General features: G+C 41.4%; 2 protein-coding genes across 4 annotated transcripts in view; one reads left to right on the plus strand and one right to left on the minus strand.

Moving 5' to 3' along the window:
* Positions 1-18127, minus strand: part of sde2 (SDE2 telomere maintenance homolog (S. pombe)) — a 54933-nt gene that overhangs the window by 15359 nt on the left and 21447 nt on the right. Inside the window, exon 1 of one of the 3 annotated variants that reach the window (XM_047043506.1) lies at positions 2668-2826. The exons of 1 other annotated variant lie outside the window; for it this stretch is intronic. In XM_047043506.1, coding sequence (XP_046899462.1) covers positions 2668-2769 — 102 coding nt within the window. In that variant the 5' untranslated portion in view covers positions 2770-2826. Of the gene's footprint in view, positions 1-2667; positions 2827-18127 lie in introns of those variants that run through there. One more of the 3 variants, XM_047043505.1, reaches the window with a different exon arrangement.
* On the plus strand, positions 3001-3679 carry mrps28 (mitochondrial ribosomal protein S28). The gene has a single exon (XM_047043508.1). It carries the CDS (start codon positions 3027-3029, stop codon positions 3603-3605), a length of 579 nt encoding a protein of 192 aa, XP_046899464.1. The 5' UTR covers positions 3001-3026; the 3' UTR covers positions 3606-3679.

An 18127-nucleotide genomic window follows, 5' to 3' on the forward strand; every position in this document is an offset into this window, starting at 1 on the left:
TCAGAGTGGACAATATTTAGATAATGTAGCTCACCAATACACATAATTTGTTTTACTTTAGTGGCAAAAACATAACTTTAACAATAACACTTGTCCAAATGAACAGTAAGTAATACACTAAACATTTGATTTTAGTGGCAGAAATTGAGAGAGGGCTGGAGTCACTGCACAGGACCAGGGAGCAGATCAGACAGGCTTATGCAGATGTTGACCCAGAAGTGGCAGAGTTGCTGAGGGAGGATGAAGATGCAGTCATTAACATCAGCGTGTCTTTTGATGGAACCTGGCAAAAAAGAGGCTTCACCTCTCATTATGGCATTGGTTTTTGCATTGACCTCCTTTCGGGGCTAGTAATAGATTATGAGGTCCTATCCTCATACTGCCATGCTTGTGCTCTAAAAGAAAATGCCAAGCAAGAAAAAAAAATTACAGAGCAGGAGTTTGACAGTTGGGAGAACACTCACAATGACTGTGCTAAGAACTTCACAGGGTCAAGTAAGGCAATGGAGCAGGAGTCCGCTAAGAGGATGTGGGCGAGGTCGGTGAATCGCCACCAGGTGCGGTACACAGAGATGCTGTCAGATGGGGATAGTGCAGCATTTAGGGAGGTGGTTGCACTGAACCCATACCCTGGGCATGACATTGTTAAATTAGAATGTATCAATCATGCTCACAAGCGAATGGGGACAGCTCTAAGAAAGCTGAGTGCACAGGGAAAGTTAGGAGGAAAGGGTTTGGGAAAGCTAACTGCAAAAAAATGCAAAAGTTTGCAAAATTATTACAGGGGGGCAATTATAAATAACCAGGGTTCAGTAGACGGGATGAAGGCAGCAATATGGGCAAGTCTCCTCCACTGTATGTCCACAGATGATAACCCCTTGCACACCAGGTGCAATCCCTCCTGGTGTTGGTACAGGAAGGCAGAGGAGAACGGGGAATCACCTGGTAGCCACAAGCAGCATGCTGGGAACTATTTAACCCGTGAGGTGGGAAAGCAGCTTATACCAGTCTACCACCGGATGTCAAGTGACAGCCTGCTGCAGCGAATGCAGCATGGAGGCACTCAAAATGCAAACGAGTGCCTCAACTCTGTTATATGGGCACGGTGTCCAAAAACGGTTTTTGTGGGTAAAAGCAGGGTTGAGGCAGCAGCCAGTATGGCCATCTCCACTTTTAATGAAGGTGCCTCTGCCATGCTAAATGTAATGGAGAGGTTGTGGCTTCAGAGCACAGTTGTGACAGTTAACGCCATGAGGGAAACTGATCGGTTCAGAATATCCAAAGCTGAGGCTTACACCACCAGCATGAAGCACAGGCGCAAGTGTCTGAGCACTGCAAAAAAAGTGAAAAGGCATCAGCAAGAAAGGGATGAGGGTCCAACATATGAAGCTGGCATGGAAAGCTAGGCTGCAGACATAAATGCTAACAAATAAATATAAATGCGACAACCACCAAACCAGTGTGGCAGTTCTGGTCGCAGTGTGTGTCTGTGCGGGTGCGTGTGTTTGACTATAGTTCTGTTCAGTTAAAGGCCAATGCTGGTTCAATTTTTAGTTTTAATGTGTTTGGGATGTTGTCTGTTGTGGTTGCTAAGGTTTTGATGAGATATTTTGTCTGTAAATAGTGCTTTGAAATACATTTGTATAAAAATTTACAACACATATCTTTTAAAGGCCGTTTTCTCAAAATGAGTTTTTTCTCATGCTCTGAGCGTGAAATCTCCACTTCTGTAGTACTTACATAGATCAAACTTTCTATTTAAATTCCTATTTACTTTGTCTAGGAGTTTACAGAAGGGTTTGTTTATAAATATTTCATAGCCTGATTTATCGGCCATTTTATTTGAAAAAAGTGGCGAAAATCGAGTTTTTATGAGTGTTGAGAGTATTTTCTGATTTCTGAAGTGATAAAAAGAGATATCAAAAATGTCCTCTGTAAAAAACTTTGTATTAAAAGTATCAACAAAAGGACACTAAAAGTGTTTACCTAGCTTTAACCAATGTTCAGATTTCAGTTCTGGAAATGTGCGCATATTTAAGTATATTGCGCCTCATTTGCATATAATTTGCATATCTACATTAAATATTCAGAAAACTTGTAATGCAAAAAAACATTGTCTTAATATAAGTAATCAACTTGGGAAGTTTAATGGGGATATCTATTAGTAAAAAAAAATACCCTATTAACCTGTGGTGTCTGGCCTTAAGACAGCAAGGCAGCTCAGATGCTCTCTTAAAAAATGACCGTTATGTGACGTATTTCAAGGTATCTTATTAGACAGCAAGAGAAGATTTAAGACATTTCGAACAGACTTCGCTGTCTTAAAAGGAAGTAAGGACGCATTTAAGACATTTCGAACACAGCCCAAGACTAACTTTCCACTACGGTAGATTAACCTGACCGAACTCCCTTTAAGGAACAGGCCCCCGGTAGGACAAATAGACCCAGGTTCTGGTTCATATAATCAAACAACAAGTCTCTACAGCAAGCGATCATTCATCAAAAGAAAAGGTTTTAGTCTGCCCCGATCAGCCTAGTCTAGCTACCTCGCCAGCAGTCTCTCGATAGCTAGGCTACAAACATTCGGTAGCAGACTTGACGTGCGTTAGCTTGCAAGAAAGAAAAGTTTAATAAACATTAGAAATATTTGGGAAATCCCATACTCACCCTTTTGTTAATATAGTGCTCAACAAGGTCTTGAACATGAGATTCAAGAGGAAAAAGCGCACTGAAAAACTGGGAAAATGGGTTATACACAAACACCTCCATGCTGACAATCTGCGTGTTGCTCGTTCCGGAAGTGATTCTAGTCCACGGATATAAGCTAAGGAAGCCCAGTGGAGACATGATTAGTGAAGGAAACTACAGTTGTTATATATACATATGTATATTGTTATACATATTTGTATATTTGTATATATATATATAAAAAACAATGTATATATTATATATATTTAGATTAGATACCAAACAATCACCACTACCCAGCATTCTTAGCGTCATCCACACCGCTTCAGCTAACCAACATGGCAGCCTTGTGTAAGGTTGTGACAGGATTGAGGACCCGCACGTGCCTGTTCCCTATAAGACAAGTATATGTCCGTATGTCATTTTACTGTACAGCAAAAAATGGTGGATCAGACAAAGATGCTGTCGTGGAAACGGTCAAACCAGCCTTGGAGAAACCTAAAAGTGGATTTGCTGCAGCCTTCGATCAGCACACAGATCTCCAGCAGACACAAGACCAGGTGACAGTTGCTGTCAGAGCAAATTACTTGAGGGATGATAAATCATTTGCGTCGATGCTACGACACTCTCCTCTCATGCAGATGGGCCCAGCAAAGGGTAAAATAGTCGTTGGCAAGATATTCCACATTGTTGAAGACGATCTGTACATTGACTTTGGTGGAAAGTTTCATTGTGTATGCAAACGACCGTCGGTGGATGGGGAGAAATACCACAGAGACAGCCGGGTTCGTTTGCGTTTGGAGGACCTTGAGCTGACGTCCCGCTTTTTGGGAGCAAACACGGACACCACTTTACTGGAGGCGGATGCCTTCCTTCTTGGAGTGATTGAGAGCAAGGACTCAAAAACCAAACTGTAATAGTTGCGTAACCAGACAAACGCGTTAAAGTTCATGTTTTAGTTTGTCCACAGACATCAATAAACACAATGTTATAAATTTGGTGTTTGGGGCTCATGTACCTTTTAGCCTACTTCTTACACGATGAGATTGTCAATTAAGCGAAACTGTCAGTCTGATTACTAATTAGTGTGTTTGCTGAAAGCAAAAACACTTGTTATCCTGCATACTTCTTCTTAATTTTCCTCCCACTTTTTTGCTGGCCTACTAGTTTCACAGCGCTAGAAACACCGTTCAAACTTCATTTGATAAAGTCTGAGCTGCTCTAGTAAGCAATTACTTTTCTCATTGATAACTTTAAAGGCCATATGGCAGGTTAACCACCACTGTCGATAAATGGGTACACAAAGCACTCAAGATATGAATATTATACAAGAAACTCAAAATGGTGTTTAAGACCAGTTTTTGTCATTTTTTGTGTTAGCATTAGCATACTAGCGCAATTCGACGACAACGTCAGGTTGGGGAGTCATGGAGCAGAGGAGCCTCACCGTGCGTGTCCACTACAGCGGCGCGGAGCGCCGCGTCGGCTTCCAATCCATTTTCAATGAAACCTGGCGTTGACGCTCGCGTAGGGCATTGTGGGAGCGTAAGCGAGCGTCAACGCCCGGTTTTTATTGAAAATGAATAGGAAGCCGACGCGCCGCTCCGCGCCGCTGTAGTGGACACGCACGGTTAGTCTAGTACTAGAATTATGGCAGGGCTCCAGACTGCGACCAAATGGTCGCATTTTGCGACCAGTTTTTTAGACAATGCGAGCATTTTTTACAATCACTCGCGCATGTGCGACCGACACATTTTGAATTCATCGAGTGTGCACAATGTCAGCACATGTTAGCAACGACACAGATACGACGTTCTAGTATGACAACGATACCAGTGTTCCTTCTGCATTAGTACCGTAGCTAAAAGTCTTGGAAAGTTGAGGCTATTTTTCGCTAGGTACCTATAAACCTAGCTAAAAGTCTTGGAAAGTTTAGGCTATTTTTCACTAGGTTCCTACGAACGTCTTAATCTGCCAGACAAATGAGTTCCCCTTCGTTCTTTTGATGAGCAGTTTCACGACCCCTTCTTACCCGGCGTCATGGAGCCCACAATTTCCCCAGAAATTGTCCCAGGGGCAATTCTAGGATCAGACCTTTAGGGGTGCTCAGCCCCCAATGAGAATGTGACATGAATACAGTGCCTTGCTAAAGTGCTAAACGTAAATCCCCTTGCTAATATAAATCCCTAGTTTTACTGGATAACAATTAATACATTTATGTATTATTATGCAAAATATTGAATGAAAAAAGGATGTCCCGTTCTTCATGAACTACCAGCATCAAATGATAATAAACAATATATTTAAAATATATTATACTTTAGGGGTGCTGAGAATAAATTGCCACTGAATTGTACCCTCTCTAGTTACCTTAATAAATGCATTGCAGGTTATAAGGTGTGCCCCTAAATTTTCTGCTTGCGCTCCTAAAACTTTCAGTCAGGGGCTACTGTGCTCCTAGTAAAAAAAGTTAGTCTGGAGCCCTGAACTATGGTGACTGACCGGGATGAAGAATATGCAGCAAGAACCACTAATGTATAGGATGGTCCGCAGCCGGCCATCAAAGCCAAATAAATGGTTCATTTATTAAACGATTCATTGTAGGCCTACCTAGGAGAATGAGTGGAGAGTTGAAGTGTCCTCCTGGGCTGCAATTCTGTTACGAGGGTTTCCCGAACATGCTCGTAAGGCAAACCATTGTGTGTCTCTTAAGTTGCACTTAACAAGACGCTGTCCATTGTACTGAAATGTGATTCTTCTGACGCAACTTTAAGACTTTAAAATTAAAACGTTAACCAAAATAGCTAATTGACGAATTACGGTACACAAAAAATATTTTATGTCGCTACAGAAAACCAACATTTATTATAGGCTACTTATTTGAGTACTTTTCAATGTACATTGTATGATGCTACATGAAGGCAAAGACAATAAGGTGAACGTGCAAACTATGCTGCATCTGAGTTTTACACCGGTGTTAGGACCCTGCAATCAGCAACACAGGATGCTAAAGTTCACAAGGCCCTCCATTTCTGTGCCTATTCTTCTGCCCAATCAAAAAGGTAGTGTTTGTATCCAAACAGTGTTTCCCACAGATTAGAAATCTAGTTGTGGCGGGGAGGGGGGTTGTCAGACCGGGGGGGGGGGGAGTCGTAATAATTTCTTCGTTAATAATTCGTTACACAGTTAATTTGTTAATAATTTGTTACATTAATTATTAATCCTAAATGATTCACACCTTCACAAAATTAACAACAACTAATATATCATTTCTGCATTATGCATGTAGCCACGCTAGTGCTAAACAACTATTTAACCTAACTGGTCGGCTCCAGGACGCCGGGTAAGTAGCTAGCTCCTGAGACTTCTCACCAAAAGAACGAAGGGGAACCTTCGAGTAAGGTCCCTAGCGAAAAGTAGCCTCAACTTTCCTCGACTTTTAGCTACGGCACTAATGCTGAAAGCTCGCTGATATAGCTGTCGGTCTTACTACAACGCCGTATGTATGCATTGTTGCTAACGTGTGCTGACGTTGTGACTGTGCATATGTGAGAAAGACGCATGAGTGACAGAGAGACAGAGGGAGGGCAGGGGAAAGGAAATGCAGCTGAACGAATACGCTGCGTGTTTTAACCTAAATAGCGATAACATTTTTTTTTCACGAAACGCAATATGTGGCGGCCGGTGTTGATTCTGTGGCGCACCGCCACAAATTAGTCTGTGTGGGAAACACTGCAAAAAGCATACAATGTTTATTTAAGTAAAGGATGAATTGTGTATTGTATCATATATTCAGCGTTGCCTGTCCAATCCTTACATGTTTTTTCACCTTATAGATCCATGTGAGGAGCAGGGAGAACAAACTCCCATAAACAACTATTTATCAAATTACTTGTGCCTTAGTTTTTAACTCTTCTTGGTAGTACACTTACCATAGGCAAATATATATATGAGACCTATATTTGCTACTTGATTGAACTACAAGGTTAAAAACCATGCATATAAATGGTATCACACATGGCATGTCCCAGCTAGCAGCCTAAATAATTCAATGTACAAATACAAAATCCAACATATTTACTGTCTTGTTTTTTTGTGCTGACTATATCTACAATCTTGCATAGGCCAACAGCTTTCCAAGACCATGTTTGCAATCTCATAATTCTCACATATTGGCCACAAATGACATTGTGTCAAATGACAAACACATAAGTAATGAATACCCCATGTCTTCAACATGGAATCATTGTTTCTGACATGAATAATCAACTCTACTTTAATTGATGGTTGATCAATTATAGTCATTATGAGTGTAAGATATGTCAGATGACATCATGATATCTTCAATGGCTTTTATGATTTTTGTATTAGTAGTAGTTTCACTCCCTCCTGGCCCCTTCACCCTGTGTGACTTCCCAGTCAACCCTGTGGAGTCTTTCCATTTCCTGGGCGCCACCATCTCCCAACATCAGGCTCGGCTCTGCCACCAGCCTCTTCATCCACCGGGCTTGGCGTGCTACCAGCCCTATAATTCTAATAAACATCTTCAATGTTCAATTGTTGTTGTGTTATTGTACTCGTAAAAGCGTTACATTAATGCATTTCTAGTTCCTATAGCACATTACAACAGCCATATTTCAATTGCATGCACCAAACCCACCAACTCAAATTATTTTGTGTAACCTAAATTTATTTGAGAATAAACCCGATTTTATATTTCTTGGGGATATTTCTTAATGAACTTGTATGGTTCACTAAGAAATATCCCAGTTCCAGCGTAACTGATGTAAAAAGAGGACCAAAAAATCATATTTTCCATCTGAAGTAACTTTCAGCATTAGTCTAATGTAGTTTTCATGGTCGGCCTACGTGTGTCTCCACTGAGTCTCTGTGCTACGATTAGGGCTGCAACGATTAGTCAACGTTAGCGACAACGTCGATAAGAAAAAATTGACGACAAATATTTCTGTTGTCGACAAATCGTTTGATCTCATAGAACCTATTTTAAGTTCCTGCAATAACGTGATTTTACCAGTGCGGTGCTGTAGCGCTAGACTAATGAAGGCCTCCAGTATGCTATCCAAAAGAAGAGAACAGCGGTAAACATTTTAGGGTGCAAACGGGCCTGATAAAGTCTTGTGCGGGAAAGTTTCACCAAATATACAACTAAAAATACAGTAATATGTAATGTGTGCAAGGCGTAACTTTTTTTCCATGGTAGCACAACGTGCATGCATGAACATTTAAAACGAAAGCATCCCCGCACGAGAGGAGATGGAAACGGCCAGAGGTGAGTGTGCTCAAGCTGGATGGCTAGTTAGCCACACCAGTTGATAATATCAAATTACGCAGTATTTCACGGATACTAACACCGTAGCAACATGTCCACAGACAGCAGTTAGACAGTTCAGTGTATACGACCATTGTAATGAGACAAACAAAAAACCAGTCCAGAAATTATACTGTTACTCACTGTTTTTCATTGAACAGAACCTTGTTGTCTTACAAGAGATATGTGTATATTCCTCCTTTTTTTTGTCTGTAATACAACTGACTTATTTTTGTTTATCTTTTAAATACTTTAAAGCAACGTGATTAAAACAATGCTTAGAGAGCATTTTTGATTTAGGTTGGACACAATTGGACAAAAAGAAATGTAATAGCCTGTACAGTTGGCTCAAAGTGCCAACAATTTTTTTTTTTTTAAAGCTGAAGTGATTTATTGGTTTTATTTATAAGTTAGAATAAGTATAACTCAATGTTTTAACAAATTGCAAAAAACAAATAATCGTTCAAAGCATTCTGATGAATCAATGAAAAAAATAGATGATTAGTCGACTAATCGATCTAATAATCGTTAGATTAGTTGATTATCAAAATAATTGTTTGTTGCTGCCCTAGCTACGATGCATTTAGCGATCTACGACTGGTCTGGAGCTCTCGTTAATCTACGAGGATTTTAAGTGCCTCTTTAGCTACGATGGTTTCGGGAAACGGCCCGTACAACTAAGATCCATTGTACGATGGACTCTACAATCAATTTAGGCTTACGATGCTTCGTGAAACGCAGCCCTGGTGAGTTGCTATCATTTATCAACGCAGCAACGACCTCTGGAGCTCGTCTACGAACAGCAGTCCACATATACAGTTTATTTTAACTGTCAGTGAATAGCACCGAGTGGAAGTCAACGTTTTCTTTATATCTAGTGATCATTCAGAGCCTGACATAACTTTCTAGACTACATTTACGTTTCACTTTTCCATGCACAATAGTCACGTCCGGGTAAACATTGTGCCTTTGACCAACGATGATAAGCTGTAATATTATACAAATGATAACAATTGAGGTGTTATGAAAAACGGTATTTGTTACATTAAACATTTACACAATTTCTGCAGAATGAAACACTTTCTGTTATGTACTGAATTGCAGCTTTGTCCCAATATCTCTACAGACCGTGCAGCTATGTCAGATGGTCGTTGCAACGTCGTGACAACGTAATGTCGTCAGTTGGTCATCATCAGGTTTGAAAACCTTGCCTATTCTAGGGCGGACTTGCATTAGCTGCTATAGCAGTCCTCATTTGCCCAAAACTATCCTGCCCCTAGCAGTTTTTAAGCAAAACCAATATTTTGCATGGTGCACAGCTAGACATAAATGATAACTGTCAAGTTCCTCCTGATGTTTCGTGCCACCCCACTTGAAAGGGATCTGATGCCTCTACCCGAAATAAAGGACTGGATTCCACTCATCATTTCCTTTTTCTCCTTTTTTGTTTTTATTTGGATTTCAGTTCGGTTCAGTTCAGGTGAAAAACCTTTTAACACAAACACACAAATACAAATGTTTAAGATTTTTCCCGTTTTTAAACCCAATATAACATTTAAACAGTTAATTACACTAACACCATAGGTCAAGAGCATCAAAAGCATTTCAGACTCGCTCATCTTAGTACTCTTAAAATGTACCAAACACTCGTTCCTTAAACAGCGGTAAGCGGACAAATTTCCCCGGCAACACAGGGTTCAGTGACGTCAGTTGATCGTCTGCCAACTGTGTGGCTACATCAGCGAGGTGGTTTTAGAGTTTAGTTTCCTTACCGGCTGTCATTCGGGCATTCGTAGGGCATCTCTTGCTGGCGACCAGCAGACTAGTCTCTCTTTTCCTCTCAACTCATGCCGTTCGTCAACTAATGTTTGCTCCCGACGTCTCCTTTTTAAAGCCCCGGGCGCATTTTGTCTCCGCCCACTTTACTAATTGTCTCACTAATTGTTTGACTACCAATTGTCTCCACTTCAGTTTGACTTGTAGTGTACCTTCAACAGCAGTCGGCCTAGATAGGAATGTTTGGAATTACAACTAACTGTGGTATTACAGAGAGAATCGTTAATTATTTTGGTCGTGCAGCGCATAAAAACCACTGTGTCCTCCCAACGAGAGAGCTTTTTCTAGAGCCGCTTCAGACGATGAAAGGATCCGGGGCCCGCGCCGGACGACGAAAAACCCTTCATCTACGATGAACGACGAGTGAGATCCCTGGTTAGTAGCAGGTGCCAGTGAAGGATCCGAGGATTAAATCCACAGAGGGAGACAATAGCAACGTTGCAATAGAGGAACAACTAGGGATGGGCGAACGATGCCTTGTGAAGCTTTGGTGGTTTCTTCCGGATTGTGCCGGCCCAAAGAGCCGAACTATCGGCGCATTGAAAATGAACAGCGTCATCTAGCAGCCGCTAAAACTGGCTGAATGAGGCGTAGTGGTTGTCTCCGACGGTAGACTACCCTACGTTATTCAATATTTAATTAAGGCTACATGTGTTCATTTTGATCTGATATTAGTTCTCACACATTAAAATGTTGTGATACATCCGTAGGCCTTTAGAATTATGTCATTTTCTCACAGTAAAAGTTAAAGAACGTCGTACGAGGGTCCCTGCATTGGGGCGCGAACTCAGGATTCCAGATTCGCATTAACAATATGTTGGCATACAATGCTTTAACCAACTACACCACCGAAGAAATCATTACTTTTTGTTGCGGGTGGACGGACTTTATACGATATGGTCTTTATATCAATTAAACTAGATAACACCGATTTTTTCTTAACATTTGTGATATGTAGGTCTATTGTGAACTGGGGGAACTTTATTTTTACAAGTTATTATTACTGTTGACAATGTTGACGAATCATCAACATTTGTTTTCTGGGCACTGTATAGACCTACCTAGTCCTATCATGTTACTTTCATTTCAATAAAATAACACAACACAAATGGACGGATTTATAATTATTACTATACGGATTTGGCTAAATAATAATGAATGATGGAAGAAACTCTAGCGATGCCTGGTGCTGCTTCTCTGACAATGTGAGATTTGTCTTTAACAAGAAGCGGTGGCTTCGTTCCTTCCATGGCTCTGGTTCAGAAGAGCGGCAAAACTTCGAACCAGTTTGTGACGTTTGAAGAATTGAACGTCATCTGTCACGTGGTTTCGTAATTTGATACAAGCTACAAAACACTTTTTCGAAACTGTGCGTATTGGTTTTGCGACACAAGCATCGATGCGTCAGTGCCATATGTCCCATCCCTAGGAACAACCAGAGCCATAGAAAAAGAGAGTTGCGACACGCTTTGATCTCGCCGACACGTGATCACGTGGTTCATGTAGCTCGCTGTAGTTCCAAAAAGCCCCACTGCTGTCAACTTTTTTGAATGGTTTTCAATGGAGCTGGCCAACGGAAGTCGCTTTCTCAGGCAAATTACGAATGAAACAGGCTCAGTTGAAGAAATCCGATATTCTGGCTATCTTCAGCTGACTCTTATCTACATTAGGCAATCCTCGCTGACGTTTTTGGTGAACAATGGAGTGAACTACAACATTGTGAACACTCACTGCCAGTGAAACGCAGGAAAAAAGCTAGAGCTTTTTTGTCACGTGGTTCCGGTAGCTCGCTGTAGTTAAATGAAAACCCACTGCTGTCAACGTGTTTGAATGGTTTTCGGCTGGACCGACAGCAGCACCATCTCGATTCACGGATATTTTCGGTATATTAACACAATATCAATTGGTTACTGGTGTGTTGTATCATGTATGTATGCTACTTTATTAACATGTATGTATAACATTAACTTATAATGCATAACGCAATATTGTGAAGCAGAGCTGGAAATGGCTATGCTAGCCTATATTGTTCCACTTAACGTTTAACCTTCGACTGTTGAAGTAAATGGGATTTGTTCAACTTTTTTTTTCTTCATCAGCCCACTTACAATTTACCACATTAACAACACGTTTGTACTTGATGCAAGTTGAATCTAACCATGATCACCGGCAACTGTTCAATAGAAAAAAATTGAACAGAATATACAAGGCAACCAACTGCAATTCAATAAAACATTTTATTGTACAATATGTCCAGTGTTCTTCCACTCCTTTTGTTTGTAGTGAGCAGGTGATCTTAATGTCTGCTTTTCACAAAACTTAGACCGCAGTAGTAGATGCATCTAGTTGAGCTAACTAACTAGCTAGCTATTGAGTGGACCTGAAATTCCTGCCGAGCGTTGCTGGACGATGGGGGACCCAAGGCTTTAATCTGCAATTCATTGTTGCTAGCTATAATCAGATGTACTATAGGCTAATAATAGCAGATTCTGTAAACTGTGTATGCCAAAGAACACCAATAATTAGAACTAATTTGACAGACTATAAACCAACGAACTTTTGGTTGATACATATGCTCTTTAGCTAGCTACAGTAAAAGTGTTGCATAGCTCTACTATAGTCTAGCGCAAACTGCATTTAGAATCTAACAAGCTATAATCTAACAAGCCATAATCTTACAATACATTTTCTCTACAGCTGGCTACTACTAATAACAATTGATATGTGGTGGTTGAAATATGAAAAAATGCAGGATTTTCATCAATTTACCAGCTCACTTGCTTCGGACCCCATAAGCCATATATGGCTCTAACAGCTCTAACTGCATTTAGAATCTAACAAGCTATAATCTTACGAAAATGTTTATCTTAAATTGGCCATATGAAATACTACTCATAACAATTGATATGTGGTGGTTGAAATATGAAAAAATGCATGATTTTCATCAATTTACCAGCTAACTTACTTCGTAGACACTGAAAATGAATGGGGTTCAACGGTGGAAAATACAATGTTTGGAACTATAGGTTGCATGAGACACGCTTAACTTCCGCATTCCTCGATAACAATGGGAGTCTATGGAAGTGTCGCAACTCTCTTTTTCTATGGCTCTGGAAACAACCAGTACATCGCTCTCAACGAGACAACGCCAAGGAGACCGTAGAGATACAACGCCCTCTATTCCTACAAAGAGGAAATACTTTTACTTATCTCCCATTACCGTGAAATGGTGAGTTACTTGCGCTACTAGTGCTAGTTGGGGGAAGCGCGTACGAGCCACCGCGGGGAAAAGACTATCTCAGCGGAGCAACAATACGGTCGCGACTACGGAGTACTGGAACGTTGGGTCATCACCAGGGTCGTGAGTGTATGGACCGGTGGCATAACTGGACAAAATCCTGGACAAATCCTCTCTTAGCCGTATTCTACTTTTAAGTGGCTAATTCTTATTTATGCTAAGCTGTATCTTATGCTACTTCCATGGGTGACTTGGGGTTATATCGCCGTTTTGCTGTATAGATTTATGGTGCACGATTACGTTTTGCAGTGTTGTGGATTTGCTGTGGATCTGCTAACCCTAGCTTTTGGCACCTGGTGTAACGTTGTGATTTGCTCATAACTGAGTCCTCTGTTTTTAGAACTGTATACCAATAGTTATATTTTATAAACTCTCACCATGTTGGTTGTGTGCCTCAAGGATCGTAGAGTTCAACCTGCTATCCGTTACACAAACACACAACATTAACGCTATGTTGTAATTGTAAATGAGACATGGACGTACCAAGTTATATGCAAGAACTTTATTTAAAAAAAAACAAGTCTAAAAGAAGGACGTGGTTCCATATGGGGCGCCGTTTGTAAAAGGTTGCACGTCCGTTAATCCTGCTCATTTTTCGCACATTTGGCACAAATAAATGCAGCACAATTTTTAACAGTCACTTTTTTAAACATTTAGAGTGAAATTCATTTAAATACATGTCATAACTTATCCAGAGCAATGTTCTGCAGTATGCAAAATAATAAAATAATATTTTATAGAACTGTTAAATCTAAATGTTAAATCTAAATGTTAAATATCTAGCTAAATAGTCAAATATTTAGCTAAATAGTTAAATATTTCAAATATTTAGCTAAATATTTAGAGACGAGCCAATAGAGGGTTTTCACGGACGTCACATTCTGGGCAGTAACCCGGATGCGCGGCCATCTTGGAGGCACTCGATGTAAACAACTCAACGGAGTACAACAAAAATAACGTAAATTCAACACTCTTTGGTACAATTGTAGCCATGTCTAAACGACCGAAAAGGTCACCAAAAAGTGTCCAAGAACCAACGGCATACAGGGAAGGCCTTGGACCGCAAGAAAACCGTCGATATGTTGAGAAAATTGGATTTATTGGCGGTGCAGATCCCTACCAGTTAGCTCCATCTACTTGAATCCGTGACGACCCGGTGATTCTGCCTTTAGTTGGATATCTCGATATTGTCAACCACCTGGTTTTCTCGCCGAACCCATACACATGCAGTAGTTTGATATGAATTATATTATGTCAACGTCAGCTTTACAGTAAAATAAGCGCAAAGTAAAAACAGTAGGCCTAATTGTTTTTACTATTTACTATAAAAAATACTATCAGTACAATAGAAAATTAGTTTTGAGCCGCTGAAATAAACATTTCACAATACCTGACAAGAAATGTGCCGAACAAATCCGTATGTTGTTCAGATTTTTCCCTCGTAGATCTTGGTTGGGCTATGCCAACCACAAGCGCCTCCTTTCCTCTGACAATCTCTGGCATTCCTTTCCCTGGTTTTTAATAACTTTTGGATGTCGATAATATATCAAATGTTTTTCACGATCTGTCCTATTTGTACAACCTGAAACACGGCAATAATTCACAATTTTCCTTGACGACGTTCGGGATATACTTCAGTGCCAGTGCTTTGTTGTGATGCGGAGTGCCTCCAAGATGGCAACTTCCGGTCTGATGACGCGTCGGTGAAAACCCTCTATAGCCGAGCTCCTGGCAGTAGCAGTGCACACAGCCCCGCCCATACCCAGATCAGTGGGTGCAACGTGGGTGACAGGACTCAAACATGGCTAGTTCTTTCCAGTTAGGAGAGATCGAACGCCCCGTTATGGCAGGTGTAAGGGTTGTCTTGTCTCTCCTGACCTCCTTCGACCTGACGCTGCTGAGCACACCGGCGACCCACAAGGCAGGCAAACAGCTAGACCTGACACGTAACTGTATCACTGACTTAACCTCTGTAACCCCACTGCACATTTCTGATCACTACCTTATCAAAATTCTCTGTCTCTCTCCCTCCAACCCCTCCTACCTCCCCTCCCCTCGTAACTTTCCGGCGCAACCTCCGCTCCCTATCCCCCTCCCATTTCTCCTCTATTGTAACATCCTCCCTCCCTCCCATTGACGAGTTCTCGTCCCACCCCACTAACACTGCCACCGACACCTCCCACGACCTCTCAATCACCCTGGGATCTGCGACAGTGACCCCCTCATCCTTTGCCAGGAACCTTGGGGTTACCATGGATGACGAGCTCTCCCTCACGGCCCATATTGCTGCGGTCTCCCGGTCGTGTAGATTCACCCTCTACAACATCCGGAAGATCAGGAGATACCTGTCTGAGCACTCCACCCAGCTGCTTGTCCAAGCAATGGTCCTCTCCAAGTTGGACTACTGCAACTCGCTGCTCGCCGGTCTCCCAGCATGCGCAACCCGCCCTCTTCAGAGGATTCAGAACGCAGTGGCCCGCCTGGTCTACAATCTACCCAGACGCTCCCACGTTACCCCGCTCCTCATCTCCCTCCACTGGCTACCCATAACGGCCCGCGTCAGATTCAAGACCCTGGTACTGACCTTCCGAGCAGTGAAGGGGACTGCACCCGACTACATCGTCTCTCCTGCAGCTTTACACCCCCACCCGCCACCTACGGTCTTCTTCAGACAACCGCCTGGTGGTCCCACCGCTCAAGACCGCCCGGTCCCAACACAAGCTCTTCTCCTGCCTGGCCCCCCAGTGGTGGAATCACCTCCTCACCTCCATCAGAGACACAGACTGTCTCTCAACCTTCAAGAGAAGGCTCAAGACGCACTTGTTCCGGGAGTACAACGGTACTTAGGAATGGTTTGTTGAACCCAACGCTAGTTTCCTCAAGGATCACAATGACTCTTGCTTAGACTGTTGCTCTTGTTGGTTAGTGGTAGCTGATTTAAACTGTTGTATTATATTTAATCCTATTTTTATTGCTTTCCTACAGGTACACTTGCACTTAGAGATTAATGTTGTGTAATTGTAATTTGCTTAACTACATGCTCTTATGGTTTCTTCCCTTTAGCACTTATTTTTGGTTGTTCACAAAGAGTACTTCTGTTTTTGGCTACCTGCAATGCTTTGGGGCTATCTTGTTGTTATTATCAGTGACCTATGCACTTTGTAAAGCTCTCTCTTGGAAGTCGCTTTGGATAAAAGCGTCTGCTAAATGAATAAATGTAAGGGCAGCCTCCAAGGTGCAGGTCCACCGACGGTGCCGTCCACATCATTAATGGTAAGTTGTTTTAATTTGAACTTCTTAATACACCTTGGAGGACGTTACATTACCTAGCTAACTAGCTAAAGTTAGCTAACATTTGTCAGGGTGACTCGGATGCTAAAGACTCGGATGCTTAGTTAGTGCGATCGCTAATTACAGTACCTTAAAACGCTTCAAAGTCAATTAACGCTTAAGAAAGACAAAGCGTAATATCTCCCGAACCGTACATGCCAGAAACTAATGGCTGTGTTGTATCCCCATATTTGTATGTCCCAAAAACGTTTTTCCACACTGGTTTCAAGACCTGGAGGCATGCCAATATAATTGTACAATAGTATTATGTAATTCACCATAATAAACCAATGGTTTGGCTTTATAGTATTCATCATGTAGCCAAGAGTCTCCTGAATTCAAACCGCACTTCACTGTAGGCCAAAGTATGACTCTTTCAGAGGCCATTATATCAACATAGTACCAGGTAGACTTCACCCCTCTAGACCTTGAAGGAGCTTTATTGCCATATCTGGAATTTAACATGTGGGCTCTTGTCTCAGGTCTCCACACCAGTGGTGCCGTCAGGCACTTCCAGCTCTGCCACCACTGTCACATCACTGAGATCAGTAAGTAAAGTTGTGTTATATAGCTAGAAAATGTTTGTTACTCTGAGGGACACCGATGGCCTCGTCAAAGGCTTTGTCTTCTTCAACATCAATAGGACTGCACACAGGAGGATAAAAGAAGATACAGTCCCTTAAAAAATGTACCACCCTAAAATGTCAATTAAATGTTACATGGTAAAAGTTTAATACATAAATTGTGCATGAAATCTGCAAAGTGAATAGTAAATTCATAAATTGTATTTCCTTCTCGCTGTCCTTGAATCCCATCCCATGGTCAGATGGAGCACTGGCTTCAACAGCCTCTTGCCTCTCACAGTGCTCTCTGGGTAGTGGACACTGCATCTCTCTGACTCACTATATGAAGAAAATCAGATCAGCAATTGACCTCAAGGGGCTGTTATTTACAGTGATTTCTAGGTAGATAAGGGGTTATGCGTCTCCATTGGAGAACTGGGCTTTCAAAGTCACTGTCATCAGAAAGTTCCCTGCACACATTCTCCACAAAAGTAAGTTGGAAAACAGGCAATTTCAACAGTAAGTTACAAAGCAAAATATTTACAGTATTACACATATCACTTTAGCGGATTGAACGATTACATATTTTGGGAGTGGGGAGTGTACCACATCTACAGTAAACGAAAGGCTGTGATGGAATAAGATGTGCGGGATGATTCAGTGATTGGGTACAGTTTTACTCATCACTGGATCACCAGGTTGTGTGGATAGTGGGTTTAAGAGTTACTGCTTTTGTGTCTTACGGAAACTGGCATCCTTTCTGTAATACATAGATACATACATAGATATTACGCTTTGTCTTTCTTAAGCTGTAAGCTGTTTGTCTTTCTTGATCTGTAAATTTGCAAATTTTGTGTATTAGGGTTAGTATAGCGTACTATTTATTGTTATCTGTAATTTAGGAAGTTTTAGTGTTAGGGTTAGTATAGTCGTTTATTTATTGCTATCTGTATATTTAGGAAGTTCACTTATCTAAGCTCAGCATAGATGTAAATTTGTTCTGTGTACTTATATGTTATGTTATGCCAAGTGCTTGCGTTGTCTTGTCTTAAGAATTTCAGTGCCCAGTCTAACCTTGTGTTG

Source organism: Hypomesus transpacificus, chromosome 21 (assembly GCF_021917145.1).
Source record: "Hypomesus transpacificus isolate Combined female chromosome 21, fHypTra1, whole genome shotgun sequence".
NCBI lineage: Eukaryota > Metazoa > Chordata > Actinopteri > Osmeriformes > Osmeridae > Hypomesus > Hypomesus transpacificus.

What these genes read in the sequence shown, in the direction of transcription:
- mrps28 (XM_047043508.1), top strand. Translation starts at nt 3,027, where the DNA reads ATGGCAGCCTTGTGTAAGGTTGTGACAGGATTGAGGACCCGCACGTGC.